At 42.0% G+C, this 13,068-nt stretch overlaps 1 protein-coding gene across 1 annotated transcript in view; it reads left to right on the plus strand.

The window, feature by feature from the left end:
• The window catches only part of LOC147751482 (cadherin-related family member 4-like), an 866,423-nt gene that overhangs the window by 196,458 nt on the left and 656,897 nt on the right, over positions 1–13,068 (plus strand). Inside the window, exon 5 of the mRNA XM_086938604.1 lies at positions 2,585–2,707. Within this exon, the coding sequence (XP_086794730.1) occupies positions 2,585–2,707 (123 nt within the window). The remainder of the gene's footprint in view (positions 1–2,584; positions 2,708–13,068) is intronic.

Raw genomic sequence — 13,068 nt, forward strand, 5'->3', positions numbered from 1 at the left:
GAAAGGGAAGGGTTAGGCCTGGCCAGTGTGGACACTGGTCAGGTCAGCATGGCAGTTAGCAACTGCACACAGGCACTGCAGTGGCAAGCCTGAGACACCATTTTAGGGCTACTCATGTGGGTGGCACAATCAGTGCTGCAGGCCCACTAGTAGCATTTGAATCACCAGCCCTGGCACTCTCCGTGCACTTTACTGGGAACCTAGTAGTAAAACAAATTTGCCAATCATAGATAACCAATCACAATAACAATTTATACAGAGAGCATATGCACTTTAGCACTGATCAGCAGTGATAAGGGCCCAGACTCCAATAGCCAACAACTACAGGTCAGGAAAAATAAAGGAGGAAGAAGCAAAAACTTTAGGGTTAACCCTGCAAAAAGGGCCATTTCCAACAGCACGTATATTCTAATGATCTTAAATGTGATGGGGTCGGGTTAATTTATTTTACATATGCAGGTAATGTGGGTGAATTTCTAGTCATAAACGTGTTAGGTTCAAGGGATGCAATAAAATCCCCAGTCTGAATTGCTCTTCGTTAATAACAAAAAGATGAGAAAAATAAAGTATCGCTTTACTGGCAAACATTGTAAAGTGGCGCTAATGTGTTTGGGTGTGAATAAAACCAATCTGGCTACACTGTCTTGCTTTATTTGGCTATTTCGTTTTTTTTCCTCTCCGTCCTGAGGCTGCACTTTGAAATAAAATAATGTCAGGAAAAAAAAAACATTTCCAGCAAAAGAAAATTCTTTGGGGGGGATCCATTTCACAGGGGAACAGATGAAGGAAAGAGAGGGTAAGAGCCGTTTGTGAAGTCACAGGTTTCAGCAAGTGAGGAGGGGTGAGACAGTGGAAGAAAGATAGGGGGGGGTCTCCCACCAGCAAAGCAGAAGTGGGCAATGTCCTTGCCTTCCTTGGGCAGGAAGGAAAAGACAGAGTCCTTTTCTTTCTCTGCCCACTCCTCCTGTCCCGAATGGCCGAGCCTCATATATAGGCTTTAGCTAACTTTTCCATCCTGGGACTCGTTTTTTCAATGAAAAAGTAGGGGAACGGATTCTATTAAATGTAAAAAGTAGGGGCACGCTATGCCCTGCTGATCAACCTACTCTGACCACTGGGCTGCTGCGATGAAATGGAGCTCTGCCAACTGCAACGGAACACTTGTCAGCCAGGAGAGAGGGCAGACCAATGAGATGGCATCAGAGTGACGGGCCAGTCATAGCAGAATGGTTGCCAAAAGAATAGGTAGCATTGGGCCCAGTACACAGATGGCAGGTTTTAAAACATGAGTTAAAAGAATGCTTTATAAACTGAAGGTCTAAATTTAGGATGGATATTATTGCCCCTTCCAGAAGTCGAAGTTGGAGGTGGTACATCCCAAAGCACAACATTTATGAGAATAAAGTGTTTACTTACTGTCAAACAAAAACTTTACTGGAAACAGACCTTCAACTCCACAAGTGCTGTTTGATGTTTTTGCATTTTGGAGTGGTATGCTTCGCATGTAGAAAAGGGCCTGAATGTTCCCTTTCTTCTACATAATGACATGGATACTCAGATCGCCTCAGTGTTTTTAAAAAAAGATAGAAGTTGTGTCCACCTCCATTAGGCAAGCTTTTTTTGGTGGAGGCTAAAGCTGCAAGTAAATATCAAAGGTGGCTCGCTTGTGAAGCAGCCGCTACCTGAAAGTTAAAATATGTTATACGGGTGCTCACAGCTAAAGTATGTAGTATGTCCCAAGTATTATAAGGTTAACAGGCAGCAAAAGCATGCAGGGTGGTTGCTGTAATTGCATATAGCTGAAGCTGACAAAACAATTAAAAATTACAAAGCAGATGGGTTGGCGGTACCTATTGAAGTCCACAAAAGTGATGGGCGGAAAGCAATAATTAACAAGCGGTCATGATTGTCCAGGCAGCTTCGAAAGTAAAAGAGCGCACAGCGTGCTGAATGTACACAAAGCACGTTGTCATGCCTGAAGTAGGACAAAGACATTAAAAAATAGTGCTTACACCACTAAAATAACACGAACTGTGTAACAACCGAAGTAAAGGGGCCAGTAGCCATGGAAGGTTACAAATGAAGACAATACGGTACTAAGGAGGGACTAACAAGCCTATTAAGGAATCAGAAGCCAGCATTTACAAAGGACAAAGACACAAGCCAATGACAAATTTGGGCAGGGCTTCTCCTCCATACGCCACTACAGCAGATCGCTGGAGCAGCGCATGCGCCCTGGCTCAGGCAGGACCTTAAATATCATTTGTATGTACTTACTGTATTTAATGTTAACAATGATTAAACATGCTTTATGTACATATGGTCTTGTCTCTTGATACAACCAACAACAGGCATTATTATAAAGAGTTTTACACAATTACAATTTCTTTCACTGTGCCTTTTAAACATTTTATAACAATACGCATTGTGCACTAGTTTTCATCATACTGTACTTTACAGTTGAAAAGTTTCACTTTTTAATATTTTTAATTGAATATTACCTCTTTGGCTTTCTAATACAATATATGAATTACCTTAACATTTTTGTTTATTTTAATGTAATTCATTCCTTTCATAATTTCAGTATACTGTTCAAAGTGAAATCTGTGGTCCTGACCCTGAGGGAAAATTCTTTGCGGTGGATAACCTGACTGGAGTTGTTTCAAGGACATCACCGACTCCTTTGGATTATGATGCAGGGTATCATGTAAGTTATTGTCTCGTTGTTTGCTTTATATACATTATAGGGCTGATGTTTCAGTTCATCAGTATTACTCCTGTGTTACATGATTAGAGCTGTAAGGTGCTCTGAATGTTATGACGTCTCAAATCAATTAAGTTGGTCAACAATCAAATATAATGAGGAATTGAAAAAATCGTGTCTTTGTGACAAATGGCAAATATTAGTCAATGCTTCTGTATGTAGATCCTTTTTCTGCCTTAGGAATCAGAAATTAGCAATTTGTGCAGCACATCCAAAGAAGTCTCATAAATGCTACGTTTCAGTTATTGTTCTTGTTCTTGTTGCATTATTCACTTTTTCTAGGACCTGCATTTAACTGAATCCACACTATCCCATGTTTCTTAATTCGTGTGGGCTGCTCAACACAATTGATTACTTTTTGTTTTAATTCTCTTGAATCTGTTTACAGCATTTGATAATGTGTATCGCCCACTTTATTTTCCTTCTGTCAAGCAATCTACTCTATAAAAGAACTCATCATATCTGTCACAACACTCATTCTCAGTGGCATGAGAATTCAGAAGATCCCACTGACCTTTCTACCAGTCAGGCTCTACCAGGGTCTGTTCAAATGTATCTCCTATTTCTCTACACCTTTACTCTTGGGGACAACATCTTCATATTTGGCTCCTCCTACTATCTTCTGGCCGATGACACACAAATCTTATCTTTCCTATAATCTCCCCTTAACTCCAATTATAAAACTTGAATGAAGCATTGGAAGGTCCGGACTGGGAACCCAAAGCAGCCCTGGCAAATCAAATTCTGACTGACCAGCCCTCATATGGTGCATAGCCAGCAAGCCTGACCACTAGAAGGGGGTGGCATGGTTTTCTTTCCAAAGTTTTATGAAAACAAATTGCAGAAAGTTGTGCATTTTACAACATATTTAGGTTTCGACTTTTGGCGAGGGGCAAAGCCCCTCCCAGTCGAAATCTATTGTTTTTAGTAGTGAGGTTAGGACAGCCTCTGTTTCCAATTGGCTAGCTCCATAAATGGAGGCTAGCCATTGGGAAGCAGAGGCTGTCAATCGCGCTTTCTCACGAAAACGCGATTCGGGGGCGTTTCTGGTGCTTTTTTTAAGCCCCGCCCCTTTGTCCCGGGCCGCGCTGCGATTGGCTGCCGGCCCGGGACACCCCCGTGACGTCATTCCCGGGCCGCGCTGTGATTGGCTGCCGGCCCGGGACACCCCGTGACGTCAGCCAATCACAGCGCGGCCCGGGACCTGACTTGGTTTCTATCGGGAGTGGCGCCATGTACGCTTTCGTGCCTTTTTTTCGGCTCAGAAGAAACTGGGCGGATAAGCATTCAAGAATAGAAGCTTTTCCCACCAGCGCTGTCTTTTTTTCAACACTTCTATTTTTCTATCCGCCAATACGTTAACCAAGCGACTCGAGGACAAGACTCATCACACTGTCAACATTAATATGTAACAGCCGACACGAACGTCGTAGACGCTGTACTGCGCATGCCAGCAGGTCTTCGGCGGGCTGTGTCCTCAAAGGCGGCCATGTTTGGGTCAGGAGAGCCTTCCCCTGCGATGTAAGTGTTGCGCAGAAGGTAACAGCGGAGACGTTTGTGCCTGACCATCGCTCAGGATAGGGTCTCCTACTTACAGTAACAGGGTCACAGAAGTTATGTGTATACGTGCACATAACGGCGGGTTATTCAGCCAAAGGCAGTGCTCTGCGCTTCTGACTAGCCAACGAAAACCGAAAGGGGCGGGACTTCCGGGGCCGAGAATTCCAGGGCTGGGTGTTGTGGTTGAATCTGTGTTGGGTGTATAGTGTGAGACTGAGGTTTACGTTCTCGAGGCTGTATTTTAAGAAGCGTAACCATTCCCGGAGTGGATAAGCTGCCCATCGAAGAAACGCTGGAAGATAGCCCACAGGTGAGGAGCGCCCCCGGGTTATTGCAATCCTCCGCATTTGTTGACTTGGAGGAGATAGACTGCAGCACTCTCAGCTAGCCAGTGCACGCTTATCACACCTGATCAAATGGATGCAACAGGGATATTCAAGACTCCTCCATGCAGCAGGGCCAGGGCTCACAGTCACTATAATCTCCTGTTCGAGGATCCAGGGGCATAGCAACCTGACATTGCGACATCATTTTACTGTAGGCTCTGTCACTTCCTGATCCATAGCAAGAGCTGTCACTAGATGCCACAGCCGTATGGGTCTGAAGGTGGCAAAACCGCATGCACTGTCACACGACCGGTCATTCCCCAATTGCCAGCTACTGTTGCCACATTATTAAGGTCAGAATATTTAGGCACCGTCACTGCATAATCCAACAATAGACCTTTTAGGCATGTTGACTGCCTGATGTAAAGATGTCACAAACTCATCCGAAAAACAGACTAATTGTACTGTAGATTGACCATGCACTGTCACAAACTGATCCATAGAGTAGCACTTCTATCAACTGCTGTAACCTGGCCCAGAGCTAGACCTTCCATGCAGTGACCCCCTTTATCAGGTGCTGAATTGCCAATTTTACCCTGATAAATCAGTTAACAGGACCAGTCTGTCAACTCCCAGATAAGGTGTACCATTCTGTAAGACCCAACCCAGGCTTATGAAATGTTATAAAATATCTTCTTGTCAAAGGGGAGGCTGCTTCAGAAATCTACTTGTCCTGTAAAAATAATAATCCACTAGTGTCCTGTGTTGCCATGCAGCAAAGTGACAAATTGTTTCAGCATGCTCATTATATCAGCGCTTTGATATGTATCTGATCAACAAGAGACAGGCTCCGATTGACTTAACCACTAGCCTCTTTGATTATGTTTGAGCTCTTTCTAGAGTCTTGATTCTAGCTAGGTTCTGATTTTGCCTCCTTCTGCAAATTTAACTACAAGAGTTGGAAGTAGGCAAGAAGCAGAGCTTCGAGGGTTGATGTACCTTGTAAGTCTCTGCTCAACCACAAATTGACTAGTTTATTGTACTCACCAAGTCCTCTGCGATCTCTATCCACACTAGAAAAGGTTATTTGTTTATTTATTTATTTGCATAAGTTAATTAAAACCATTGCATTACAATAAAATAAAATTAAAAAAGAAGCTATTATTTGTAAGCGATAAAAGTTCTCATAAAGTGCAAGTGTTATGTGCCATCATGTGGCTCAGGGCTTATTTTGTGTTTACATTGGTCTGTTGCTTTTGACCGGCCCTGGTATAGAGTGTCCCTGTCTGGCTCATCAGTTTTCCAGATCTTCCTTACTTTCTGTTCTCCTTGAACACCTCGTGTTCTAATGTTAGTCCCACTTCTCATGTGAAGTGCTTGTGCTTTGCGACTTTCGATGTAGCTCTGCGTTCAGCCCTGAAGGGGAATGTCGCCCGTTTGGCTCATCAGTTGTCTTCTTTCCTTAAAGTTCTTCTCAGGCGCCGCTTGTTCTTATCATTGGTCCTAGTTTTTTTAGGTTTCGACCTGGCGAGGGGCAAAGCCCCTCCCAGATCGAAAACTTTTGTTTTCAGTAGGGATGTTTGGACCGCCTCTGTTTCCAATTGGCTAGCTCCATAAATGGAGGCTAGCCATTGGGAGACAGAGGCTGTCAATCGCGCTTTCTCCTGAAAACGCGATTCGGGGGCGTTTCGCGGTGTTTTTTTAAGCCCCGCCCCTTAGTCCCGGGCCGCGCTGTGATTGGCTGCCGGCCCGGGACACCCCCGTGACGTCATTCCCGGGCCGCGCTGTGATTGGCTGCCGGCCCGGGACCTGACTTGTGTTTTTTTATCTCCAGAAAGGTGGAGAACCGCGGGCATGTTAGCAGCCTCGAAGCAAGTGGCCTGTATGAAAATGACTCCCCTCGCAGAGCTGTCCCTTCGTGTAAAACAACTATTAGTCACAGCGAGCCATGGCGTGCATTTTTAATCACCTGCTCAGGGGCACAGCGGCCTGTGGGGAAAGGAGCAGGCTTGTGTTCCTGTAAGCCCCACACACCAGGCCGCCACTGAGGGCTGACTGACTCACCCGCGCCCGCCAGCCTGTGAGGCCACGCCCCTCACTTGAAAAGGCGCCCTTTCCTCCAGCCCGTGCACCTGCGCCCTCCCCCACCCCCTGCCTCAGAGCACACATGTCACGGTGGGGGAGGGAAGGCGCTCTCCGGGAGATGCAGAGAGGGATTGTGGTTTCTATATTCTGCAGCAAAGGAATGTGGTTTGTAGTTTAACAGGATCTAGTGATAAATGAATCTTTTTTTACCCCTACCATGCGCGCGGCCACCCCTTGAACACGGTCAATGCCATGGGCAGGACTTTTAAGTGGGATAAAAAAATGGGTTGTCTCAAAGGGGTGTGGCCAATGTAATTAACAAGCATTTACAATGCAACGGTTTCGCCTTTGGAAAAGTTTGAGCTATTGGCATTTTAAATGACAACATTTATATTTATGTGTTGGTTTTGAAAACAGATAAATAAATGGCAGTGTCATTTACATTGCCAATAGCTCTAATTTTTCCAAAGGCGAAACCGTTGCATTGTAAATGCTTGTTTTCATTATATATTCAATGGTATTAGTTTTCAAAGCATATACATTGATGAACTTACGGAGCACAAGAATACAGAAATCTGTTTTGGGGCTCTTCAATTATCCCTCCACTTTCGCCCTTCAACAGTGCCTCTAATCTCCCAATAGTCACTCTCTCACAAGTATTTCATTTGTTTTTATAGCGCCTCTCATACCAGTGTAGAGTGTTGCAGCATTTTACATCACACACACATGACAGAGACAATGAATCCAAAGTGTAAGAATTAGTGTATGGAAAATGTTCCATAAGACAAAGGGGACTATCAGATGTAGCATTCACATGACATCCATACTGGTGGGCATTTTTTAAGTGTTATTGGTCTGGGGAAGCACAAACTCGTAATTCAGAATGTAAGACAGTGGTTAGGGTTGACTTTATTAATAAGAATTTCTTTTGACCCAAACAAACCCTTTTTTTTTAGCTAAATTAGAATAATAAATTACTAGGAAAACAGTTAACTTGTTAGCCTTCATTACGATTGTAACTTATAACTCCCACTGGACAAAACTCTGATCAGCAAGTACATTAACCCCTTCCATGCTGATGACGGCCCCCATCCGTCATGCATTACAGTGCTCGTGTGCTCATGACGGCTGGGGGCCGTCATAAAGCCATTGATTCTTCAATAAGCCTAGCACACGAGAAAAATCGGCCCAGCATGGAAGGGGTTAATCACTAGAGTTATCTTGGCAATGTTATTTTTGCCTAAAATCTGCTGGATATGCAAAGAACTCCGCAGTGCTTTTAAAACTGCTACGATACTGGCCCCCACTAACAAAAGCAACACTCAACCCTTCCAGCCTCCCAGGGTAACGCTCACTGCATGGTATGCCAGTCTGGCCTTGGGCATTGGCATTCAAAAATGGTTATATCTCAGGTTTCTTATGCTGAACTCTTGAAGAACTGAGGGTCTCAGCTTTCCACGTTGTTCTGCACCAACCCTTCCACCTAATTCTAACCACTTCCCTCCTGAAATCTTGACTTTCGCTTCCTTAGCTGGGCAGCCTAAAGTCATGTTCAATCCTTTTATGCACTTGGCATCATGTTGAATATTGTACTGTGGTAGTATGCACACATAACCATTATATGTAACTCTAGTAACAGAAACATAGTCAATAAAACTCACTCCAGTAACGCTCTACAACTCAAAAGAATATGTAATCTATTTCTTGCTTATATCTAATAATTGCCTTGAATTATGGTCGTTGCAAATTACATTGAGGAAATGCACACAAGTCAACCAACAAATTTTGTTCTGAATACCTTCAGCTTCTTCGGGGAATATCTGCCTAGTTTCATATGTTAAATTAATGTCAGCATCCCCCCAAGTAGTATTTGGTATTATTTAAATTTTTATCAATTCTTATATGGTCTTTTAAGTGAAATTATGAGTGATAAGCTTTGCAGTTTGAATCAATATTTGACATTGGCACTGTTAAACAGTGACATTTTAAGGAACTGTGGGACCCTAGACAAGATATATTTTACGGTCTCCTATCTGACACAAGTTTGATTTTAATGACCCTTTTCCGTCTCATTCAAGCCCTAATGATCCTAAACAATATTGAATTACAGGTTCAACTTCAGAAAGGGGCCAACCAAAAATATATCTTTTGCAGGCCATCCAAATAGCAGCAAAAGAAAGAATAAACAAGTATTGATTAAGCTATTTTTCGTCAAGCCTGATTCAGGAACAAGTATTGTTTAAGCTATTTTTCATCAAGCCTGATTCAGGATTTTTTTTAATAGCAAACAACATTTCATGTGGAGTTTTCGTGGATGTTCAATGATATGATATATATATTACCTACTGGCGATAGCCAGTAGGTATATATAGTTAGGATTTTTTCTCTATGGGATTTTTGAAAATTCTATGTCTAATAACTTTGGCGTTTGTGGACGGAATTGGCTGAAATTTTCAGGAAAATGGCACATATTGTTTCTGAGCAGCCCCTGAAAATTTGGGGGGGTTCGTCAAGGGTGGGCTGAGAAAAAAGGGGGGTCCCAAAACACGTTTTCCAATTGATTTTTCCATAGGGCGGTTGGCCTCACTTTTAGCTCGAACGGCTGAATGGATTTGCACGAAACTTGGCAAAATTGTAGGGACTGTTAGCCCAATGTGCCTTTGCTAGGTCTCAATATATGTGCTCCAGTGGATTTTGAGAAATTAACGTTCAAAATAAGATATATATCTGTGACAGCGCTCTGGGCAGCGCTCCGGTTCGCGTACTTTTCGCGTAACGGAACTTTGCGAAGCGAAGCTGATTGGCTCTCCGGTGTCTGTCAACATTCTAAACAGTCCGGAGCGGCCGCCATCTTGTCTCTCGGTAGGATCGAGAGACAAGAGGAGGCAAAAACAAAGGGGGAAATGAAGGAAAGGGGGCAAGGTAGACCCCTTCTGACCCCCTAGGATTGATGAGGGGGATATTATAGAGCCACGCGGGGGAAAAAAAAAAAAAAAAAAAGAAATGCGATTTTTCGCCGTAGAGGCCCGTCGGCAGCTAACTGGGCAGCTAACCGGCAGCGTAACGGGAGTCTGAGGAGAAGCTGATTGGCTGTTAACATTGTAAACAGTCTGGAGCGGCCGCCATCTTGTCTCTCGGTGGGATCGAGAGACAAGAGGTGGAAAAAAAAAGGTGTAAATGAAGGAAAGGGGTAAGGTAGACCCCTCCTGAACCCCTAGGATTGATGAGGGGGCTATTAAAGTTCCCCGCGGGGCAAAAGAAAAAAAAATTGTGATTTTTCGCGGTAGAGGTGCTTCCCGGTACGTTAACCGGGCAGCTAACCGGCAGTGTAACGGGAGTCCGACATATTGTGTTTTTGGAACGTTTGTGATATGTGCACGTGTGGATTTTGTCTAATTAAGGTTAAAAAAATATATATATATCTTTAAGCGTGCTCTGGCGCGCTTACGTTACGGGTTTTGTTTGCGCTGCAGAGACGATACGTCACGGTTATGCGATGCATCATGAGGCGTCTCACGGGCTACGTGATACGTCACGTAATAAAGAATATATTTTACAGCTATAGATATTAGCTTTTAAAAAACCAATGAAATTCACTGAAAAAACCATAGGTTATAGACCATATATAGTTAGGAATTTGCATTTACAAAACCTTGAAAATTCACTGAAAAAACCATAGGTTATAGACCATATATAGTTAGGGATTAGCATTTACAAAACCTTATTTTACTCGCACAAAACCATTGAAATTCCATATATAGTTAGTTGCACTAACTATATATCGCGCACCCGCAATCCACTGCTAATGATGTCACATATTACATCATTCATGACATGGTCAGTGACATCACTGATGACATCACTGATGACATCTCAAATGACATCACTGATGACATCACTGATGACATCTCAAATGACATCACTGATGACATCACTGACATCTCATTTGACATTACTGATCACATCACTGATGATATCATTTATGTGATAATACAATGAACATCTTCAGATTCTAATATAACCTTAGATACAATCAGTATAAACAGACACTCACAGACTGCCACTTATCCATGGAGTTACTCACACACCTAGTCAGTCATGCAAAAAATTAATCACACCTCCATTTCCTCAACTATACAGTTATACACACCTTACTTATTCAAACATATACTAACACATATTTACTCTCTTATACAATCCCTGATACAAGTTCACAATGATCCATACAGCCACTCTCACATTCACTGGCTCTTATGTTCAGTTATTTATATATGTCAACTCTCACATGGACTGTGTTTTACATATGTACTTACTTTGACATGTAGCACTGAGATATCCATTCACTCACCAATACACTCATGCACTCAGTCAACCGCCCATACAGCTGTTTCCACATGCACTTTTGAACCCATACATTTAGTGAATCAACTGCTCACACATCTATGCACAGAGTCATACACCTCCCAGCCACCCACACACATACTCAGTCTCCCATACAAATACTTGGGCAACCATTCAATAACCCATATAGTTACTCATATAGCTACTGATTTAAACATGCAGCAGTTTACAGAACAACATATATAATGATTGCCAAATTAAGACAGTCTAGTCACTAACCCATGCACTCAGTGAGACACATTTAATCATTCTCTCATACAGTCAGTCATGCACCTACTAAATCCTTCATCCAGACACTTATACATCCACTCATTCTTCAATATGTAAGACATATTTTAACTTTACAGAAACATACAGTCACTGGGTGTTGTCATCAGTGATGTCATCAGTGATGTCATTTGAGATGTCATCAGTGATGTCATCAGTGATGTCACTGACCATGTCATGAATGATGTAATATGTGACATCATTAGCAGTGGATTGCGGGTGCGCGATATATAGTTAGTGCAACTAACTATATATGGAATTTCAATGGTTTTGTGCGAGTAAAATAAGGTTTTGTAAATGCTAATCCCTAACTATATATGGTCTATAACCTATGGTTTTTTCAGTGAATTTTCAAGGTTTTGTAAATGCAAATTCCTAACTATATATGGTCTATAACCTATGGTTTTTTCAGTAAATATATATATATATATATATATATATATATATATATATATATATATATATATATATATATATATATATATATATATATATATATATATATAATATATATATATTACCTACTGGCGGTCGCCAGTAGGTATATATAGTTAGGATTTTTTCTCTATGGGATTTTTGAAAATTCTATGTCTAATAACTTTGGCGTCTGTGGACGGAATTGGCTGAAATTTTCAGGAAAATGGAACATTTTGTTCCTGAGCAGCCCCTGACAATTTGGGGGGGTTTCATCAAGGGGGGGGCCGAGAAAAAAGGGGGGTCCCAAAACGCTTTTTTCCCATGTTAATTTCCATAGGGCGGTTGGCCTCACTTTTAGCTCGAACGGCTGAATGGATTTGCACGAAACTTGGCAAAATTGTAGGGACTGTTAGCCCGATGTGCCTTTGCTAGGTCTCAATATATGTGCTCCAGTGGATTTTGAGTCATTTAGGTTCAAAAAAAGATATATATCTGGGCGGAGCCTAACCACACATCTGATCTGATTGGCTGTCAGCACTTCATCCAAGAAGTGTTGGCAGCCATCTTGGGACCAATATACATGATAGCACCTCATTAAAAAGCATTGTAGTTAATAGAGGGTTTTAGGACTTTAGTTACATTATAAATCATTTGTTGATGGTACCATACTCGTTTTAGGAATTGTGGTGGGTTCTAAAGTGATTTTACCATGTGAAAAAACCTTCTGCTGTGATATCATGAATATTGTTTGAAAGAAAACTAATATCTCATGATTTTCCCACAGTGGTTTGGAAGGGGATCTATAAGCTAAACTGAAAGCCTATTTTCTGTAAATTCACATTATCTTTCTCAGTCATGTGAAAATGAAGTCTGACATTCTCAGTAAAACATGTACATCCAACAAGGACAGAGACTGTCAGTTGATTCCTTTGTGTTCTACTGCAGCCTCCTAGAGTGTTCTAAAGAACAACTAGAGCGCTAACAGTCCTACTTATTACAAAGGTATGGCACACCTGAAGCCATCTTGATTGGAATAAAGTGGTAACTCTTAAAACATTTAATTTAAAAAGAAACAACATGAGGGGGTATATTTTGCCATAGAAAGTATGATTAGTGCTGCAGAATGAAAAATTAGGGCACATTTTGAGTGACTTCTCAAATCCTTTTCTATTTCATTAAAACATTCTGACATGCAGTCTCCCAAAATGGCCACCAGAGACAAAAGAGCCCAAATGTAGCCCAAATATC

The sequence above is a fragment of the Lissotriton vulgaris genome, chromosome 1_1 (assembly GCF_964263255.1).
Source record: "Lissotriton vulgaris chromosome 1_1, aLisVul1.2, whole genome shotgun sequence".
NCBI lineage: Eukaryota > Metazoa > Chordata > Amphibia > Caudata > Salamandridae > Lissotriton > Lissotriton vulgaris.